This window comes from Anopheles ziemanni, chromosome 3, assembly GCF_943734765.1.
Source record: "Anopheles ziemanni chromosome 3, idAnoZiCoDA_A2_x.2, whole genome shotgun sequence".
Taxonomy (NCBI): Eukaryota; Metazoa; Arthropoda; class Insecta; order Diptera; family Culicidae; genus Anopheles; species Anopheles ziemanni.
In genome coordinates, this window is record NC_080706.1 from 25,737,607 (window position 1) to 25,760,252 (window position 22,646).

General features: G+C 43.9%; 1 protein-coding gene across 1 annotated transcript; it reads left to right on the plus strand.

Annotated features, from left to right (window-relative positions):
- The first annotated feature begins 13,619 nt into the window (after window positions 1-13,619).
- LOC131284411 (uncharacterized) lies at window positions 13,620-21,518 on the plus strand. The gene is made up of 4 exons (XM_058313265.1): window positions 13,620-13,959; window positions 14,043-14,222; window positions 20,440-20,555; window positions 21,450-21,518. Exons 1-4 carry the CDS (start codon window positions 13,620-13,622, stop codon window positions 21,516-21,518), a joined length of 705 nt encoding a protein of 234 aa, XP_058169248.1.
- The last annotated feature ends 1,128 nt before the right edge of the window (window positions 21,519-22,646 follow it).

The window sequence follows — 22,646 nt, forward strand, 5'->3', positions numbered from 1 at the left end:
GAGGCTGGGCTGGAATCTTGGCCGAGAATCAATTAAAAGGATCCCAACGCCTGCCGTACCGGAAGGATCCGCTCGTCCTTATCCAAACAAACACTCATCTGCTTTTCTACACTCGTCGCACTCACAAACACACGCACTCAAACAGCCAACGGCATGGCGGTCACACGCGCGTCCCTCCCGGTGGGAGAATTTGTTTGTGCTGGAGGACGGCAGAACGCTGTTCTTTTGCGAGCCCACCAAGCCACCGTCCAAAAGGCGCGGTTCACCCTCTTGTGATGGCGAGCGCCTTGTTGAGCTCGGTGTCGAGCACAATCTAACACGGTTACCGGTGACAACACCAAACCGACGTCGAACGGTGATCCAGCGCTACGGCCCGATCTGGATCCTTGGCCCGCTACGGTGCTACTGTGTACATAGATGTTACCGGACCGGCCAGACCTCTCGGGATGGTGCGAGCTTTTCCTGAACATGGAGCTTTCATCCTCCCTAGACGATCGGTCGGGCGCATTCGTATTTCGTTTCGGCAGACGAAAGGTGAACGTTCATCCAAGATGGCGCAGGCGCAGGCCTTTGACAGCCGTGTTCGTGTTGAATCCATTCCGAATTCCAGGAAAACCAGTTCGGGACGGATTGAGAATTAAGGATGAACCAAAACCCGATGACGGTGTACCGATGTGTTCGCGTGCCCTTTGCCGATAGATTGCCGCTGGGTGAGGGACCTCACCGAGGGGGTGGGCCTGTTCGACCGAAATTGATTGCAAGCAGCTGGTAAGCGTCCAAGAGCAGCCGGCGTGGAAGAACGTCAAGCAATAAAGCCCGCGCTTCGGGGCACGCTCCCTCGTGGGTGCCGGCACGTCAGCATGTAAATTCCTCCACATTCGGCACCATTAAACTGGTGGCAAAATATGGCACATCTTAGAATATCGTTAGGCAAGGTCGTGGGGACATTAGAGCAGGGAACGACAGAGGCGCCAAAATCCTTTGTAAAAGCGAAAGCGAAAAAACAATCAAACGGAAACCCCCGTGGAGTTTGCCCAACTTCCTTACGGGTTTACGGTTTTCGTTCGTGAGAACGTCGCCAGATGGAGCCATACGGAGGCGCGCGTTTCGTGCTGCTGAAGCGCAACGAAGGCCCGTCAACGCCGCCGATCAGATGGGAACGAATTAAATGGTTTACGTTCAGCTGGAGCGCTTTCGAAATGGAACAACCAAGGGCAGGGGGAAAAAGTGCACAGGAAAGTGAACAAAAAAAAAACATAAAACGTCAGACCGTCATTAAAAAGGAGTTAACCTTTTCGACTACCGAACGATGGCGCGCGGAGAACGTCGATCCTGCCGTGAGGGCGTTAGACGTTATTTTCTTGTAACTGGGTCGTGAAGAAAAAAAAAACAAACTCAAACAGCTGCTTACTGCTACATTCTCAGCTTGTAAAGGTCAGCGCGGGGCGGAGGCAATAAAATGTTTGGAATTTTCCGTACCGCTCCACTCCTACGTTGCCCATTGGGAGCAATTCGATTTTCATTGCTTATAATTTTCGCGACAAATTTGACCAACCATCCTCCCTCGAAGTAACCCCCTCTCGAAGTAGGTCTAATTGTTGTTAAATTTCCCATCGTCATCACTCAAACGCGAGGCAGCGGATGGGTTGGCCGATTGTCGCCACCGGGGGAGGGAAGGGACAGTTCATAAACCCAACACACCGTGTTCACCGTACGTACCGGAACCGTAAAAGGCGCGGGCTGCAACGCGGGGGGAAAATAAAATGGAATGGGATCGTAAAAAACTTCACCCAATGTTCGGTGGGGGACGGGGAGGAGTGGGGGGGATGTAAATGAGATCAGGTTTTGGCCGACAGGTGGGATGCTGATTCCACCTTTAAGGGTGCCATCGGTAATAATATGAAATGAGGTGAAGAAATAGCTATTCTTTATGGTGTTAATAAATTGGAAGCCGCTGCTTATGAGAAGGGAGAGGATAAGCAAACGAGAATAATCCACCGAAAACCAATCATTGGAAGGTAGCCTGTCAAACATTTAGAACTTTTTTTTTATAATAAGCTTGAAGATTGAACAAGTTATCGTACATTCACTTTATGTAGTGTTTAACCAAGAATTTTAGAACCGTATCTTATTAACTACAAATTATTATGACAATGATCCTAGTTTTGCTTTTATACTTATTTTTTCAAACAGATAGTCATTGTTCTTTATATTGTAACAGACACAATCGATGCTTTGACTACTGTTATCTTTGTTACCCACACATTCGTGATAAATTTATATTATATTAAGTCATCTTCTTGACATAAAAGTAAATGTTTATAATTCCACAATTTCAAATTTGCTCATCTACCTTATGTTTTGAACCCCATTTGTTTCTCTTAAATTGTTAATTTCTATAAATTAATTTAATCAGCAACAGAGCTCGTACGGATATATGAATTTCTTAAAAGCCTATAAAAATCTAGAGTTTTCAATCGGGAAAATAGAATATGCTTATTTAATAATGATCATAAAATTGTTTGACAATTTTATAAAACTTTGAAATAATAACTTCGTTAAAATAATTAATACGTATAATAAATTAACTAACTGTTGATAATTACTTTGCCCCTTCAATCAAACGATCTGAAATAACTCTTTCCATATTACTTTTGCCGTTCAAGTAAGTAAAATTTTCATTTGGTGGATTGCTTCGATCGGTCGTAGTGTTGTTTGAGTCCAACGCAACAAGAAACATGCAACCGAGAAGTCTCAGGAAAGGAAAATTGCTTTCAGTGGAAAACAAAAAACCACTACCAAAATGTATATTGCGCTGAAAAGGGTCATGTTTGCTACCATAATCTTGAAGAAAGCCTTGCATGTCTCCACCAACGGGTTTTCTTGTTCTTGTGAAACTTTTTTCCGATCCCTGCGGTGTGATTTGGCTTTACAGCAAAAGGCGGCCAAATTTTTATCCGGGTAGAAAAAGAGAAGAAAAAAAATGCTGAATTTCACGAAGGGAATAAAATTAGGGAAGCTACGGAAATGTCACGCAAACGGCCCGAAGCCGATTGGAAAAACACGCCCGAAGCGCGTTATGATCACTGAATTGTGCCGTCGGCCGGAATTTCCTTTCGTTTTTGTTTGTACTTTGTTTTCGGTCCGTGAATTAATTCCCCGCGCCGGGGGTATGCGTTTCCGCTTCCGTCGTGGCGTGTGATTCCCAAGGCTGTCGTGAATCAGCTTTATTGCCGTGCGTGCTTTTATTTGCGTGAAAGACGGTGCTTGTGCCACCCGTTACACGCAACAGTGCCACGCGTGCCAATACGCCCAGACCGGAGGAACATCACAAACACACCGGGTACCATCGTGTTCTACCGAAGATCTGACTCGTAAGAGTTAAAAATAAAAGCGAAAAAAGCATTTTAAAACAAACATCTGCACACGGGAACCGATACTACAAACATTGGCCTGACTTCAATCGATAAGTCAATCGAATGCAAACATTTGCTCAAAACGTGACGCCAGAATTGCGACTGCCTACGTTGCCCTCCCTCCCTCTCCACCCGCCCCGACTCGACACCGTCGATTATGTTGATGGGTTTAAATTAAGCGCCATTGATTGACATTAAATTGCCTGCCACATGCCGACGGGCCCAAACGCACTTCCGATTGAAGCACGTGGGGAAACCTCGTCTCGTAAATGTCACCGAGCACAAATCAGTGTTGATAACAGAATAATTGGAAAACTGATGAAATGCTCAGCAATGACCGCGCGATGCTGGTCAGAGACCGGAACTACCCGCCGGCGGCTTAATCCGACTTGGCAGCCGATGGTCCGAGCTGAAGTGGATGGTGAGGTTGTTTATGCAGTTGCATAATTCATAGTGCAACGCAAAATCAATACTCCATCGCATCGCGAGGAGGTCATTTAACTCGCCGAGCGGAAATGATGATACGATTGGCTTTATGCGGTGGGGACGTAATGTTCGAACCTTCCCCGTGGCGGTTATAAATATTCATTTTGGTATGCAAAAGAATTCTTTTTTTTTCGTTCGTGGGTGGAAATAACGATAGCATCGACTGTTGCTGCTCTGTTGGCCATTATGTTTAAGCTTATCGACAGAGGAAATGTAGCGAGATAATTGACACTTGCGAAAATAGTTTGAGTTGTCTACCCCACGTGGCGAAATGATTGGATCGGAACATTTTTTGGATATCTAAATTAAACCCATGATCGAATGGGTGTTTGTTTAGTAAAGGGCGGTATGTATTGCAATATAGAGTGACCAGGTTCTTTTATGCTTTAACCGTCTGTTTATGATTATGTAAAATAGAGAGGAAAATTTATGATTTAAATTGGAGTTGCCGTCAGAGTATAATCTAAATAAATCTAAAGAGTCAGTATTAAGATCTATCTCAGAGCACAACTATTTATTTAACACTAGAACTACCGCGGTTTTTATTCTTGAAACTTTAGCGCAAATTATTTTCAATATTAAAAAGAAAAGTTTATTTTTGAATACATAAAAATTAACATTCCATTGGATGTGTGAAAGTTATGCATTATGCAACATTTGATAGAATTGTTCAGCCTTAAGAAATAAATGAGATTAAAAATGTACCTGACCAGTCAAAATGACTGGTCCGGTAGTTCTAGTGTTAAAAAGCAAAATGCGTCAGCCAGATTTGAAAAAAATATGCAAGTATACTGTAATTTTGTAAATTGTGAAGTATTTTTAGAAATGAGCAGAATTTATTCAAGGAATGTGGTTCCAGTATACCCTCTCCTGTAAAAGAGAACAAACTATCCGCGTACATAAAGGGAACAAGTCTAGTAAGCCCCTAGAGCGTTCATTAACAACTAGTTGGAATAGTTTAAATCAAAACAAGTGGATATTGAAATAAACTAGAATAAATTATCAAAGAAGTCAGCAATTCTTATATTGTGCACTGTACGGTAAATTTATTTGGGATAAAATAAAAGCTAAGCTTGAAGAAGAATGGTCGGGTTGATAACATGTTCATAAAATACCAGTTGGAATCTTGGGATTTTCCATCATCAAAAATAAAAGAAAAGTTTTGAGACAAGTTCGTTGATTGATGTTATGACGAGTTTTGAGGAATGAGTTGTATTAAAAATAATTTGCTATAAACTTTAATTAAGTTTACGAAATATTTATCTAATCATTTGACAACACGTGTTGGGAGTGTTTACTAATTAATTTATGTTTTTTTTATCTTTGCTCCCTTAACCATGTACCCCGACTTGTACACCATAGATTTGGTAAAACAAACCATTAATTGAATCTGGTGCAGTTTGTAGTTAGTGCTGCTCCTTCCCGAAACTGTCATGACCAAAGCCAAGGAGTCCAAACAGTGCATCGTGTCCTGAAGGCCACAACCGAGCCGGCTTGGTTGCGGCATTCAGGCGCCAGCGTCCTTCGAGAAACTATCCGAAAATTTCGTTTGACATCTGCCACCACCAAGCAGCATTCTCACCGTTGCATATTGCACGTACATATTGCTTGGAAGTTGTGCTGGTCTCAAACCCTTCCCCAACTACTTGCAAGGACATCCATCCCCATGGGGCAAGGACCAGCATGTGTACCGTGTGGTTTTACACTGACGCAACGACCGGGCCGAGCAAGATACTGGTTTCTTGCCAGGCAGCAGTCGGTTGACTCTGTTCGGATGTTTGGTCGTTCCATTTTGTAAGCCGCCTTAAAACTATAAACTCGAGAATGAGGATGTGGGCCAGCATGTGTTGGAGAATGGTTGGTCTTCAAGAAACATGTCAACTGATGAGAAAATCTATGCCGGGCGAGATTCTTCCAGTTCCCTGTATCAACACCCACCCTCCCCCAGCAGACCCTTAGCTATTGTTAACTGGCCAAGGTGATCCGGTTTTAGATTGGACCCGGGACAGGTGTTTGGACGTTCCGTTTTCCATGAATCTGGCGCCTGTCGGCGGATTGCGCTTATGTGTGATGCGGTGTGAGTGTGTGACCTACATCGGAGCGCCCTAATTCGCTCGGATTTCGGTCGAAGCCGACGTAGGGTGAAAAGAATGAATCGCCGAGATCTCCGGCGTTGTGCGACCCGTCTTTTATCTTCACACTAGGCCAAACACCAAACAATAGGTGGGCGCCAGTCGAATGTAGCGTACTTAGCGATAAATTTGAAGGTTAGAACCCGGAACCCGTTGTGTTGGGGTGTTCACGCAACAGTGGAAAAGCGGGTTGAAGAGGAAAAAAAACAAACAAATCAAATAAATGAGTGTAAACCTCTTTCAAATAGCTGTGCAAAGGTCTGCGAGGGAAGAGAAATTTTCGGAGACCCAACCAGGCTCGAAACAACAGGAACAAAACGGCATTTGCCTCAAATTTAACATAATTTATTGGAGCCTCAGCCTTTGTGGTCGAAAACCGCCCAGAAGGGTAACGGCGATTGCAAGTTAGTTGAATAAAGTTCTTAATTAATTAGAACCCACTTTCGGTAGCGCTGGTTGATTTTTTTCTTCCTTCCAAGAAATTCCGCATCAAACATCAAAGCCCGGTGCAGCAGTGTGTTTTCCCAGGTTGACGTACGTTTTCGCGTTTTGCACGAAAAGTAGCCCCACGGTGAAAGGTAAATAGACGTCAAACGTACAAGCTGTGACTTTCCCGATCGAACGTGGAAAAAACAACGTGGAGTGAAAGAACGTGGAAGATGGAGGAAACAACGCGCGAAGCGTTACCACTTGGGAGCGATATTAAAATCCGGCCAGTTGACTGCAATGACGTTTGATGGCGTGATGACGGCGACGCTAATGGAGTGATGAAAAGTTGCTAACGGCTACGCTCTCGGGTGTTATGAGTTTTTGGATATTTGACACACATATCGTCGAGTCGGGGAAGACGCGGCCGGTCCCGGCCGGGTGGGGAAAAGTGTGTGAACAAATAAACAGGCTGCCAGATCAGCGTGTTAGCAATCGAGCGGCAACATCGGTGGAAATCTTCAATTAATTTAAGAACCCGAATTTTGGAGATGGAATTTATTTCGTGGCAACTCACTGGAATTTATTTTCTGACTCACTTCCCGCGCATGGTGTGGGTTCGTTTTTCTCTTTCTTACAACATTTTCCCCTTCCTTTCACCAACCATTGCACGTGAAACTATCTTTATGTAGAAAATTTTTATGAAAATAGCGTTGCCATGGCAACATGCCGTTTAGTTTCACTCGCGAAAGGATGGTAAAAATTTTCACCATTAAACTTTTCCTCGCAGCTGGCGGGAGTTGTTACGAAACAAAGCATTTTTCCATCATAAGAAACATTTTCCAAGTAGCCAAGATTTGTGCTCCCCATCAAAGTTGGCGCGGATTGATTTCCATCGGGCTTTTCTTTAAAAGCAAGCATCGCAGGGGGTAAAAAACATCTGTTTCTGTACAAATAAAAAGAAACGGTGTTTTATGTGATGGCGGATCGGGTGGGTGAAGCAACATTAACTCGCGCGAAGAAACGTCTGGATCCTCTTAACGAGCGACGCAGTCTATTGAGCGGGTAAAACTCTTTTTTTCCAGCTGGAAAACTTTAACAATTGCCATCCAAACCCGTTTCCAGTTTGCCCTCCGCAGAAGCATATCCTCAAACGGAGGACTTTTCAAGAATGGGAAGTAGAAAAAGGACCGGAGCCATGAGCTTGGTTTCTCGTACCTGTGCAACGCACGATCGTTCCTTCCGTTTTCCAATCCTTCTCCCAGCGGAGCGGCTAGTGATACAATGGCCGGAGTAATATTTATGTGTGTGCAGAAAAGTCAAAAAGGTCCTTTAGACGAGCTCGAGCCTTGCGAAGCCATTGTTGCTACGAAGTGGCGAATCACGAGCTAATGTTATTCAGAAAAGTAAAGGTTCACTTTTCAAACAATCATCCCCACCCCGAACAGTTTCCACCGCCGTGACATCATTTGCGGGAAGCTGCGCCGCATCAGAGGGAAAAACATTTATAAAAAACTTTCAAACATACCTTGCCGTTTTCTATTTACTTGTTTTTTATTTATTTATTTATTTTTGTTTTGCAATGCGGAAAGCTTCTACTAAAGGCAACGTTGACAAACTTTCACAAATTGAATTTCAACCTGCATGGTTGGAGTACGATAATAACCTTTTCTCTCAATTTTCCCTAGCATGTTTACCAATCAACGAGGCTTTCCTGCAGGAACAGTTTTCCAATGATACGGCCTCGTTGGGTTTATGTTTTAGAATGATTGACCCATAAGTACTGTATCAGCGGATTTGACAATATTGCCATGGTTTACTTTTCAAAAACTCGTGAAAGGTAAGCAAAAATATATTCTATACGAAGAAATAGAATGTTAAGTTTGTAAATTTTTAAAGTTTGATTCTTCTGCAATGACATAAAGCAGCTGCAGAATTAAATATAAGAACACTTGACGAAAATAATAAAGCAATTTTCAGTTTTGGTATCATTATAAGGCTGGTCGAAAAAAGTAGTAAACATCCAGAAAATATACTGCAAACCGTAGCCAAACGTAAACACAATTTATGAGTAACTTCTAAAACTTTTAAGTCACGGTACGAGATGTAAGACAAAATAAACAGCATTGCCAAAAATCGTCCCTCACTGTTCCTTGCCAGTCTGATCGTGAATGACACACTTCTTTGGTTGCTTTTATTTGGTTCCGTTTTCTGACATCCTTTCCGTACGTCATCAACGCCAGGATAATCCCGCAGTTCCCTCTTGTCTTTTCCGTCCGGGCGAGCGCAACGTCAACATTACTCTTGTGTCCTTTTTTACGGTCGATTGGCCGCATATCTCTTCCAGTTTCATGCTCCATCACACTCCCGTTTTCCGTATTCCTTCCTATTATCAACCCCGCTCCGGTTCCCCATGGAGTTGTTTTATGCCATGCCATTGCCAGTAGCAGAAGCGAAAACCTCTCCTTGAGCTTGCCAGAGCCGGCCAGTTAGCTATTCTTGTATTTGTTGTGTGTTTCGTTTTATTTCATTCGATGGTGACAATGTAGCGAAAAAATAAGTAAATTAAGAAGCAAGTCACTCGGTAAAACGACCGAAGCAATTGCGTCAGTTCGCAAGTATCAAGTTGTGTTGCTTCAAGTGAGAACGCTTGTGAGTAAACAATGACGTATCGTCGCTTGGGTGAGCTACTACCCTCACCATAGTTTACTAGTCTGGTATCACTTTCTGATTAGCCTACTTGTTAGACACTTTGTGACCTAAGGGGACGGGTGAGGCGTGTTCCTTTTTTACCGGAAGCTCTCAGTAGCAACGAAAGCGTTTTTGTTTTCGAATGAGGTCAGCCTGGGGGGATTAGTTGATAAACAACCCATCGATATAATGGGTCCAAAAGAACGTGAGCCAAGAGATCACTTGAGAAGGATTTTCCAAACAATCCCATAACAACCTCCATTCGGTGCATCACGCTCCGGCTCACGTGCGAAACTCGGTCAGCATAACAAAGACGAGTCCTTAGAATATAGCGGTTCACTTCCAACTAGTCTCACGAGTTAGCTTTCTTTCCTGCTCGTGCATCAGTTGCGAGGGCGCGATCGAAGAGCAGTATCCGGAAAATCGGACGTTCTCTGAGAATAGAACTCCCCCGCTCGAAAACCCACTGTCGATTATTCAACTGTTCTGTTGTCCTTTTTCCCCATGATGATGTTTTACACTCAAGTAACCTTTCCTTCCTGGCTTCGAAAGCTCAGGTTGCCATGGTTTCTCGAACCAGACGCGGAAAACCCAACGCTCAACCTGAACAGCAAATCCGGCACGTAGCGCTGAGGTTAATTTAACTTCCTATTTGTCGTTTTCTTCATAAAGAAACAACATCCCGCACTTTGTATTCGCATTTGACAACAGTCACCTGTATTTACTGCTTCCGCATTTTCAATTACAACAGGGAAATGAATTTTGAGTGAAAACATGTCCATGTTTTTTGAAATGCCATCGGGCTCCGGGAAAACACGAAGCCTCGTTCTACTCCATTCATCGCGCTTTAAAACGTGTTGAATCGTGCCATTTTCCTCAAGCCTTTTCGTCTGCCTTCCGTTTTCCGGCTCGCATCGTTCGCCTTCAGGCGATTTCCCTTGTTTGTGCTTCGTTTCGTTTTTGTATTCATATATTTCTACCATTTGGTTCCTGTTACTGATCGTGTCTCAAGCTTCAAGTGATGGCATCCTTTTTACTCCCTAATTTTTCTCTCTCTTTCTTTTTCAATCTCTCTCTTTCCTTTTCCATTTTCCTGTTTCAAATTGTTTCGCCTTACTTCCACTACCCTTTCTATATTTAACCATTTTTCCTCTGTTGACGTTTTTCTCTCTGTTACTTTGTTTTTGTCTTTGTCACTCTTTGTTGCTTGAAACTCCATTGTAGTGACGCTTGGTTTTGTATTTTTCTGTCCTGTAAACCCACTGTCTCGGTTCAGTTAGAAGAGATGGTGCTTATTAAAACGTGTGATGGTGGAAAATCGCAGGGGGGGGTAACGGGAAACGAAAAAAGGAACCATCCAACCAACAAAGTGAGATGGCAACACACTGGGACACACTCGTGGGATATAAATAAAATGAACTAAAAGGAAAACAACGGTGGGGGGAAAGAAAGAAAAAAAGGAAAAAATAGCTCAAACCACAATCCTTAACTGAAATGCCAATGACGCGATTGGTTGGTCGAGGAAGGTTGCATAGCAGTACGAACCAAAGAGTCATATTTACACCTAGTGTGCGTATCTCACTCTCGGACACCCCTCACCCGGCCTTCCTTCACGTTTTTCCTCCTCCCGTTTCTGGCATTCCATCTGTTCGGGCGGGATATTGTGCCGAAGCCAATTTATCCCAGCAGAAAACCGATGTTTGTAATAATGATACTGCTGGCCAGTGGCACGAGCCTGACAGGCGATGGAAAATGCCGGAGGAACGGATGCTGGGAAGGGGTCTAACGGCGTGGCAAGCCGGGTGGGAGGGTGAGCACCGAAAGATGGATTACACAGTCGGCAGATGTACAGTGCTATTCGTTTGTTTGATTGTTCTTTGAAAGTCAATGAAATTCGGATGACGATGATATTTTTAAACGCTGATTGAGCGTTAATCAAAATCATTTTTCTTTTTCCCTCTGTTGCAGGTATCGAAATTAAAAGTAGGAGTTCTACAACTGCGCACGATGAATTCATTGAACAACCACATTGTTATGGTCAATGTTTGCCCTAAATAGATGCAAAGTGACTTATTTCTTCAAAGTATAAAATCATATTAATTTTGAATAATAGTAACAAGTTCGTTCTCTTATGACTTATGAATACATCTATTGAACATTGGTTATCTGTTAGAAAGCTGTTTTAAAACAGTGACTTTCGGTAAACAATTTTTTCAATGGTAATAGAACCTCAAGTATTGTATATTACTATTCACAATTTATTTCTTCGGCAGAATTGTAATCTATGTGCTACATTAAATGAAGTTCTGAATCTTAACTAAGGGTATGAAGCTAACGTTTTAAATTTTATGATTAGATAATTGCATAGTTGAAATGGTATTGTGGTGATTTTCGATAAAAAAATTTATATTATTTCAATAACCTGATACAAAAACCAACCTGTCAATCTACAATATTATTGTTTCTTACGAATTATAATTTAACCACTAAAAATTATCCCTAAAATGTGTAATAAATGAAATTTTTTTTGGATTGTAAAACAGACCAAAAATTGTAACAGACTGTAACGGAAACTGCACCGACGCCACGAAAGCTGACTGGAAAGGTGGCAAGCGACACGCCGAAGGAAATTCCTTGTGCGAGAAAAGGAACCAATGGCCAGGGAAGGGGTGACGCAAGGCAGTGACGGGTGGGAAAATCTCGTTCTGCATCGCTACAAACGGATGCGGAATGTAACAAACCCTCACCCTTTCTCGCTTACTCGTCCAGCCTATCTTTTCATTCTATCTCTCTCTCTTTTCCCCTCTATCTCTTTCGCTCGCTCGAATTTGTCTCTTTCGATTCCGCTAGTTATAGGTCGCTCTCGCTTTGCTCGCCCCCTTCTCGAGACCACCGGGCGCCTCCACCAGCTCGAAGTAGCGCTTTCAGTAACCGAAACCCGGTCGTGCACCATTAGCGCGAGTGGCGGTAGTAGTTGGGTAGTAGTTGTTGGGCCGCCGCCAGCGTCGGAGCATGTGGTGACCGTCCGGCTCTCGCTCGCTCGCTCACTCACTCTCGGTGCTCGCCGCCGCACGTCGGGAACAGATTTTCACGTTTTCCTTGGGCGCGCGTGTGTTACAATCGATTTTGTTTTTTTCGTTGTGGCTTCTCCATTCCGTTTCGCCAGCCGACGGTTGGAGGCATTCCAAGCACAATCGCCAGCACCACTTCCATTCCGACCACCAGCTGAGCTGACACCACTTGAACGGACGGCTCCGAGGCAATCCTCGCGTCGTCGTGTAACGCAGTTACTTCTGATTGTTCGCTTGATCCAAGCAGGCGTGTTCTCCGTGGCGCGTTGAGGGTGAACTAAAGTTTAAGTACACTTCACCTTTCGCCAACTCGATAGTTACAAACAGGAGCACGAAACAACAAACAAACCGGCCCTCGTTGGGCGTACCGTTACCTCTCCTCCCCACGCGGAGCGTAACGCTTCCGCACCTGACGTGATAATCACCGGTCACATGTGGTTTCGTGCGGTGCATTTGTTTAGCAGCTCTCCCGAGTTGTGAGTGTGTGCCGTGAATACGGAAGTGATCTCGTGCCATTAAGTGTGCCCCAGTGAACGGCGGACGTCCTGGACGTGATGGAGACGCCCAGTAGCTGGTAGAACGAGCATCGAGCGTTGGGTTGGGCCCATTTTTTTTTTCGGCGCGTGTCAGCAACTTTCGTGGGGCCGCTCGTAAAAAGTGATACGGTTGTGCGTTCGTGCCGTGGTGGTTAAGTTACGGGAAAGAAAATAAAGTTTCCCATTCCCGCCTGCCCACTCGATTCGGTGGTTTAGGGAAAAACCTCGAAACAACAAATAATCATCAACCGAAGTGTTTCAACGGGCGCCGTACGTGTTCCAAAGGAAAACGAGAAGAGTCCGTTAGAGACTCCGATTTTCCGAGGTGCTTCTCGGTAGTGGCAGCATTTTGGTTCAGCCCAAAATGAAACGATAAAACAATTGATTGATTCGACATCGGCGACATCGGGAAAGTGCTCGAGTTCGAAGTTCACGAACAATCGTGGCGTTTCATTTATTGAGCTCCACGCCGGAAAAACGCAACGGTTTTGTGGCCGTGTCAGGCGGTGTCGGTCCTTTTTTTTGTCGGGGAAAAATTATCTCCCACAAAAACCAATCTCCAATCGATCCATTCCGTTCGCTTCCCCGCGGAGGTGGTGAGATTCGTCCGAGTCCGAGGCAGCGCCTGAATGTAGACTTTTTGTTTGGCTTACGAAATCGAAAAAAGGGCACTGTTTGTCTTCGGTGATTCGGTTGTTTGCTTTGCGTGTTTTCGACATTTCCGCCCCCGGGAAGTGGCCAATTTTTCCCTTCTTACCCCGTTCGGAGGAAAGGGTAATGAATATCGTTGCCAAAGTCAATAAACCGCAGTCTCGTGGGTGATCCGGAACTGCCGAAACTGCCGTACTCGCCTCGCTTACCATGCTATTACCGTTCGATGGTGCGACGGTCGAACGATTCCAGCGTAGCCACTTCAAGACCGACCATCGCAACGGCAGAGATGATTCGATCGTCCACCCACCGGGTCCGCCACGGTCAGCGAAATTAGCCGGTCGATATGAAGACATCGCCAATTCCGTCGTCCCGAGTGTAGCCTACGCCGACAGTCCAGTTTCCACCGTCAGCGCTCCGAGCCACCCGTACGTTGCCGCTTCAATGGCCGCCCACGGTAACAGTACGCCACCGCTGGCATTGGTGACCACCGCACGGGCGCCGACCGACCCACCGGCCCGGAAGGTAGACATATTGATCTATCCAACAGGTGAGTTTATTTGTTCTGCGGGCACCACCTCCATCACCACCACCATCAGTGCACTTGACGCACCATTCCCTCGTTCCAAACAGTGTCGCCGGAAACGATCGTCGTACCGATACTGTCCTGCATCGTCGGCTTTCCCATCTTCGCCCTGCTGGTCATCTGCTGCCTGCGCCGCCGGGCGAAGATAGCCCGCGAACGTGACCGGCGGCGTAACTTCGACCTGCAGGCGAACACCATCACGCTCGTACGCTTCAACTCCCACCATCGTAAGTATCCGCCACTAGCATGGGGGTGAAGGACGAAAGAGAAAGAGAAAAGACAGGGGGGACGTAAAGCAATAATGATTGAACGGTGGCCAATATTTGCCCGCAACAAAGTGGCGAAATTATTTTGTTTGAACATATTTGCCTATTGAACGGAAACAGTCCTGATATGGGCACGTAAACTATGTTTAAAAAAACTACAAAAGATGCACAAATAATGCACTACAAACACAATCTTTAAAACTCATTCTTTAAGGTTACGATAATTTTTCAAATTATTTAAAATTAGCAATAATATTATTGGCACTTTCTAATCTTCTCAAACGATGTTCATTCACACTCGCATTGAACTTGACAGTGATAATTTACAAGGTTCAGATTGAGACGTCAATTTGCATTTATCATGTGCACAAAAAAGCAGACATTAATTTTTGTAATAAATAAAGTTTTCTTTTTACTTGTAGTTTATAACCATTCGATTACTTATTAATTTTTAGATTTATATGTTTAGTTAGTTTTCTTAAGATTGAAGTAGACATAACCTTTCGAACAAACAATCGAACACTGAAACTTTCAATTACACTACAATTTTGAAGGGTAGAATTATTTGCAAATCCAGTCTAATAGCGCTATGATGTTCAACTAAAACAATTCCAACAAATATATTTATCTATGCAAAACTAAATTTATAGCGAAAAGAGAGAATCGTAACCACCAAATAAAGGCTAAATTCATTCAACATGATTGCATCTTTGATGGCAACTCTTTGGGGAAGTTAATAAAAACGACTCGAAAACGGTGGTTCAATGTTGGTCATCGATGTCGTAACGACGGCGACGACGTAACGGTTCCTGTATCCGTACGAGTGTTTTTGTGTCTGCTTGCGTCCTTGCCCTTGGCTTTACTCCTTTTCCGGTCCCGTGATGGTGAAGGTTCAACGAGGGATTATTTCTATGGTGGTCGATAAAGGGTAGGGAGGAAAATTTCCCGAGCCGGAAAGCCGGAACGGGAAGAGGGGTTTAGTTCGGTATGTCAGTAGTTTGCTCTGCCAGCGAAACTTATCCCATTCCAGCGCAAACATGCCCCGGACTTGCTAGCTGCTAAGCGAATTCTTCCGGCAAAATGTTGCCGCCGTATAACTTCCTACGGAAGGCCAAATTGCCGATGCACCGACACGCAGATGCACGAACGGGAAATGATGACTCGCTCGTCGTGGAGGTAGGACTGGTGGGGGCAAAATGGGTGGCCCATACAGTATCATAAAACTTGGTAGCCAGGACAAGAAGGCAGACCTCTGCGGGAGGGGTATGGTAAAGAATGTGCAAACTATGCTCTCCAACTTTCAGCGGGCTGTAGTACCAACCAACGTCACCACCACCACCAGCCTTGAATATCCAAGTTTCGACAGACGAAAACTTACCCGAGAGTTAGGTTATCTGTGGCCTTGCCACATAGTCCGGCTGGTATAATGAAATAAATTTCACTGCCCAAAGTTGGACAGCGTCAAAGTTGTTCTTTTTTATTGTTCAAAAATTGAATCAATTACTTACGTTAAGCAAACGGAACGACACGGCGCTCCCTTCGGAGATCTTGGTCTGGTGTGCAGAAAGGTCGTGAACCCAAAAAAAAAAGGGACGCTGTAAGGGTGTCGATAAAAGGGTCTCGTTGTCAATGTCAATGGCGTGTCGGCTTATCGGCGACCGTTGTCTCTCGATTTAGTACGATTAGAGGAAAGTTGTGACGGTTGAGTGGAAAGTTTAACTGTTACCAATAGCGCTGGCATCCGCCCGAAAGCGCTCAAAGCGAAAGCCTGCAAAACCAAGTGGTCGGTGATGTATTTGTGATATTTCGAGAAAACAGTACACGACCTTAAAGCATGGCTGGAATTGGCCCGACGCCGAAAAGGATGTAAGCAAGGCTAATAGGTCGTTAGTAGGTGGATCGTGGTGTGAACGCTACTCGCGGCCATGAATCACTTTTAATGGTAGATAATTCATACGCTTCCGGCGCTGTACCCGGCAAGAAGCGTACGCGTCCTCCGTATCCCTAGCCGAGAGCCTATTTATTGAGATTTATCGTCTCCAATGAAGATCCTTTATTTTGATAAATAAAAGCGCAATCTGTGCGTACCGTATCCTCCATGTGTGTATGTGTGCGTGTGTATGTTTGGGAGGACATGCAATGTAACAGACGTAGTGTAAGTGCAGTTGTGCGTAAATAACGATAATAATAAATCGCGCACAATAGTACCGAGCAAGCGCTGATCATGCCGACAACGTAATACGACCACCAGGACCAACCGTTCATGATGCGGTGTGGAATGTCGTTTATCAGACGGCCAGTAACATAAGATGAAATTAAGTTACCAGCTCCCCCGCGGGGAGCACTGATAAATAAACAACGGAAATGAATGTGAAGCTTTTCGCTTGCGAAGCCACTACAAAGCTAATTGAAGCTGAGAGCATTGCGAACGCGCCTAAATGTATGCAAACACTCGTGTTGAACACGCTAGTGCTCGACTTCCTGCGTTCGCTTAGCAACGCGTGGCGGAAGATGGATACAAACAAGATTAAGGACAACCTCGACGCCCCCAACACCCACAAACAGTGCACGCCAGGCCCGTGGAGGAAATCCTTGCAAATACCGGCACGCAGCGTGTTCTGGCAAAAGTTAATCTAATCGCTTGCTCGAAGCGGCATGCCACCACGTCCAACACCAGAAGCGCATTATCGGATTAAAATCGCACGATTCGTTGAATGGTTCTTCAAGACATTGCATTCGTTTTGTTTTTCCCCAAAGCATTTGGTCTCTTGTTTAACACACATTTTTATTGTTTTGTAGTTAGACGCAAAAGTTCTGCAAAATGTATTGTATAACGATATTTTTCAGCTTGTCATATGGCGATGCCTTAAAAGTTTATATAATTGCTTATATTTATAATCTTTCATTTTATTTTATTTTATTAGTTATCTAAATCAGTTTATCAGTTATTCTTAGTAACATATTTGGTCATGTTTTGGAAACTTTCAAGCCACTTTTATTTAGGCCACGTAACTCACCACCCTCTCGTTACAGTTAGACTTTCACTGACAGCCATGAAATAAGGCAGACAGTGTTAAAGGTCATAAAGCGTGCACTTTATTTTAACTTGGTGGGGAGTTGGGAGTCTACGTGTCTGTTTGCGACAAACTTATATTATTGCCGCACGATTTTAAGGATGAAACAAATACGTTGGTTTTCTTTAGTTTTATTGTGTTTATACTGGTTTGTAAGAAGAGGAAATTGTAGAAATGTTTCGCCAAAATAGCTTTAATTCTTTAAAGAGATTTTAATGAAGCAAGATGGAGATTGGTGTTTTTTCCCGTTGGTTGAAAAATAATAGGAATTATTTTCTTAACATCAACGACAATTATTCTGGGCAAAAACAGAATGGTTCATGTAGCAGGAGGCTGCTACCAGCGTCAGTAATGTATATTTTCCTCGTTAAGAAAACACACGCCTGATTGTTGTGGCCCTTTTGTGGTTTCCACATACCGCGGCTCGGCGCGGAAACCGACAAACACGCAGACGCACGTTAAAGAAAAGCTTCTGTGGTTTGTACACAAATTCTAAGCCCCGACAGCTCGGTATGAATTTCCCATTTTCCCTGCGATGGCTGCATCCGGTCGCGAGCAGCTTTACCTACGAAGAAGAAAGGAAGCTGTTGCCAGTTGCTTAGCGATTTTTTCTTGCTCCACATTGGCAAAAGTTCTGCGGAGCGAAACGACGCGCCAAGATCCAACCCAGCCTTGCGGTAATGAATGCGTAAATACATAAATAAATGAGTAAATAAATAATTGATTCACACTTCTTGGCAGGCGGCACGTACTCTGCCAGGATTGTCGTATGGCGCCGTTTGATGTGGTTCGGCCTAACGAAGCCTAAATCAGGAAGGCGTGGTATGCAACCGCCTTTTCTGTTTATTCGTGTACTTTTTTAGCTGTTCCTTTCATCCCTCTCCTCCCTCCCTACAACCCCCCCATCCCATCCCTTTTTGCTCTTGTCTTTTTCTGGAAGATCTACGTTAACGAAGTGGCAATTACTCCCATTAGATGGTGTTTGGATGCTGGGGCGTTTCTTTCTTTTTCGATTCTCTTCCTACCACGGATTGAGACGAACATCCTAGAGGGTGGCAAAAGTTCACCGACACTCCTGTTGTGGCGGGCGTTTCGCCAGAATTGTGCCTTTTGGTAATGCGCAGCTAGAGTTCGTTCGTTTGAGCGTTCTTTTCTTTTCCTTTATCGTTCCATTCGATTTGGAAAACCAAACGGAAAGGCCTAGTTGCGACGAGAATTGAGACTTTTGGCGATTACCATCCTAAAAGACCATTCATTTTCTATCTTTCTTATCCTCGGGCCTACGGACAACTGATGCCTTGCCGCCTGAACCCTTAAAGGCACGTGATGTGGAAATAGAAATAGAGAAATTAACGTGTTGGATGTTTAAAATGTCAAACGAAAGTAAAACATTTTAGCAGAAAGATAGTTTGCAAAGAAGTATTAATTGAAGTTATAAACTATTTTTTTAGTTATCTCCATTGAATAAGCGTAATTTTTTATTTCAATATAGTACAACAAATTGAAAAATTGATTAAATAAATGAAACAGTATTTTTATTTTATCAGAAAATCACAAATCTTTCAACGATCAATAGAAAAAAAATTGACTCAGTACAATTGACGGAACAATCCATTTGAAAACAATGCTCTACCTTCAAGGGTTTCGTGTGGCTTTCGATGTGATTTTGACTCGTTAAGAAGATTATGGTTAGATGATTATGTCCGTCGATTTTTTTCTGCAACCTTTCTGCTTCTAAACGCACAATGCTCGTTTCCATCAAACATTGAAGTGCTTCAGAAGATCACAATTGAAGAATCGTGAATGTACACAATGATCTTGCCTGCAATGATCATCCTTTTAAAACTCACTTTATACCATGGCAAGACAAAAGGGTGGGAATGGAATAACAGGTTTCATCGCATTCGCGGCCGAAAGCATCCTCCCGGTCAATGGAACTGAAAATATCGCACTCAGTGACGGATAAAGTTCTGAAAATTGTGGGGTACTGGAAAAGGAAGAAATGTGTCCGCACACGTTACGGTATGGATTGCGAAGGGGAAAGCATTCTGTTAATATTCGTTCCTACTTTAATCATAATCATTTATGCTGAATTTATGCATACAGCAGGGACAGACTTCCGAGGCGAAGGATACCGGGAGAGACGAATGGTAGAGGAAGTAGGGGGGGCGAGGGAGGGGGGAGCAGGGGTTCCCTGTTGCTCTTCATTTCGATTGGATTTTGAATCGTTAATGTTAATGCGAACCTGTCGAGCATGAAATGAAGAACCTTCGGCCGAAACCGCATACAAATGCCGCAGGGAAATCGTTATCGCTGGGAAAGTTACTCCGGCCTTTGTGTCCCAAAAGCGAACGCCAACTGGATGGAAAGATTAAAGGTTCCGGTGAAGAATGGAAAAGATTTCGGATAGATTGAAACCGGTTTTTTTATTCTTCAAGGCAAATCTTTCGTACCGTTTCAAGTGACTTAGGAAAAGTATAGTACTGCCCCAACTCGAAACTTCTTGGGCGACGTAAAGACCACAAGAAGCACTTCATTTCCTAAGCCAAACTTAATTTATCCCTCCCAAAGTGCTCCTTCTGATGAGGATCAAGTAAAAGTTTTGTGGTGAAAATGGTCTGACAGTTTCTCGTTTCATCTCAATGTTAAAGGGCTTTTCATGGGAACGCTGTTCAGAATCGTAGTTGTCCTTTTAAAGTTACAAAGCTACACACAGGGTATAATTTTCTCAAGCATCCCCATCCCAAACCCTTGCTACTGTGTTCGCACAAATCTGTCTGTTTGTGTGATTTTATATCTGTAGGCAGCATGCTGTTCATCGCAAAAGGGTGAACGGTGGTGGATGAATGCTTATTCAATCTGTTTCAATGAAACCCGGGAAATCGGGGGAGTGGATTGGTGGGTCCGTCTTTCTCGTACGCATCCGGTCCTGAGTTTCCCATAATGAAAACACGGCTCGTGTCCTGCATTATGCTGCGGAATGTCCGCACAACGTTCAAAAAGCTTATCAGTGAAAGGAAAACTGCCTTCCTGAGATTAGTTTCTCTTTGTGTTATTCAACTGGATTTGTGTTTCTTTTCTTGTTCCTCCCTTTCTTTGGCTAGTCAACAATCAACGCTCAATATTGCTTCAGTCTGGGGACAGTTTGAGCCGCGGATATCCTTCCCTCGATCTCGACACGGTTTACGAAGAGAAGAGTGATACGCACTGCAGCAGCCAGGTAAGAAGATGTATCCAGATAAGCTAAGTTCAAACAAACACGTAAATAACTTTCCTTTCGGACAGGATTGGCATAGACAATATTATCGTCGAAAAGAAATATATCAAGCCTTTTTATTTTTGCGAAAATTAATAGCTTAGAGCAGGGATCGGCACACGTTTTTCAAAAAGGGCCAGATGATTAAAGAGAAACCGAAGGCGCGGGCCGGATACTTTAAACGATGCTTCAATGTTTCAAAGTAATACCCTTTGTAATGGAGAGTGGAACTTTCTAAATAGCAAAGTTGCATAAAAAGTGGTAAAAGATATAACATTTAAAATGTTATCGATAAACATGTAACAGGAACACCTCGTTAAACAATTATCATCTTCATTTTTGGGAAGAAATTAAACCTGACGTCGTGAACAAATCCGATAAAAATTGGGATGGGTTTTTAGTATGAAGCACTTAAATATTCTTACGGGCCGGATAAAATTATTTGGCGGGCCGGATTTGGCCCGCGGGCCGCACTTTGCCGACCCCTGGCTTAGAGGCTCTTCTACATCATTAACGATTTGTTTACAAATATATGAAGCATTTATGATGAAGATATTTTAAAGAAAAATGTAAAAAACTTAACAAAAAATCGAGATACCGAAAAAGAGGTCTCCTTTTAAACGTTGTAAAAAGTTATTTAATCTGATAAAAACGAGCTTGATCTCAAGAAACCCCTGTTTTTACAGCTACCATTTTTCACGCGTTGAGTAGCAATATTTAAAAAAGTTTATCAAGTAACGAAACGAACCATTTTATGTAAATAGAGTAAATAACCCATAACCTCGGTTCAATTCTCGTCAAGCCGAACGCTACTTATAGTATTGTTAACTATCCGTACCATCCACATTTCATCCGTAGCTTGACTCACCAGCAGCCCACATGTTACTGAGCGACTCACCGCCGGATACGGACAACGAGCATTGCTAGCAGTCGGAGAGTCCGGTCCAATCCCGGGCACCCAGCCCGGAGTTGGCCGGACTGCTGGCACCAGCGCGCACCAACACCATCACCGGTACGATCGCCACGCCCGCCTACGGTGCGTTCGGCAAGGACCGGGATGATACGGTGCTGGATCTGGTGCGCGGAAAGCGAAAGCGGTTCCGCAACACCAAACACAAGCGTCTGGCCGTGTCGCACAGCGAGACCAACCTGAGTCGGCTGGAGCGGGTGGATAGGAGCCAATCGCGTTCGCGAGACTCCAGTGCCAGTAGTGGCGTCACCGTCGGGACCACCACCGCCACTACCGCCAGCACCAGCGCCTCGAACAGCAGCTACGGCGTCAGCTTGGACGAGACGGGAAGGCAGCCGGGAGCCAGAAGGGGTACCAGCAGGAGCAGCTCAACAAAGGCCGCGTCCGGAACGAGAAAGAAACCACCGAAGGTGCAGCGCCAGCGGGAAGTATGCGACGGCATCCGAGCTCCGCTTTGGGCAACACTAACCCACGCACAGACAATAAGTGATTACGATATTTGAATTGTCCGCTAACCTGCACCGGACAGAAGGACACTCTGGAACAAAAAAGAAACAAACAAATAAACAAACTAACTAACGAACTAACAAACTAACAAACAAAATTACAAACAAACAAACAAACAAACAAGACGTATAAAGCGCCTCCGTCAGATACGGGTCACAACTTAAGTGACTATTAGTTAGAAACACAAGCGATTTCGTGAACACAAGCGGATCCTTTCGTAACGCCATTACCTTCAATTAAAAAAAGGAAAGCAAAGTATGTAAAACATAAAACAAAACCGCTTTTAGGAAAGAACAAATCTTAACGAAACGATGTAGCAATGACGCGAAAGGAAATGTTATTGTTGAAACGTGCTGAAGCATAAGCAATTTGGAAAAGAAACACCAGAAAATAGAGAACAAAAGCGAAACGTAGGGGCAGAATAAACCGGACTGGGTTGAAAAGCATTTTTCACAAACGCAATAAGAACGTGACGGGTCAAAGAATAGATGTTTAACGAGCAGCTTTTACAACAAACTTTGAAATAAAAACATATAAATTAGCAGATTTGTGAGCAAAGAACAAGTAAACTTTATAAC

Coding starts and splice junctions, on each gene's coding strand:
- LOC131284411 (XM_058313265.1), top strand. CDS start 13,620: ATGCTATTACCGTTCGATGGTGCGACGGTCGAACGATTCCAGCGTAGC. Junction 14,223..20,439: donor ACGCTTCAACTCCCACCATC/GTAAGTATCCGC, acceptor TTCTTTGGCTAG/TCAACAATCAACGCTCAATA. Junction 20,556..21,449: donor ATACGCACTGCAGCAGCCAG/GTAAGAAGATGT, acceptor TTTCATCCGTAG/CTTGACTCACCAGCAGCCCA.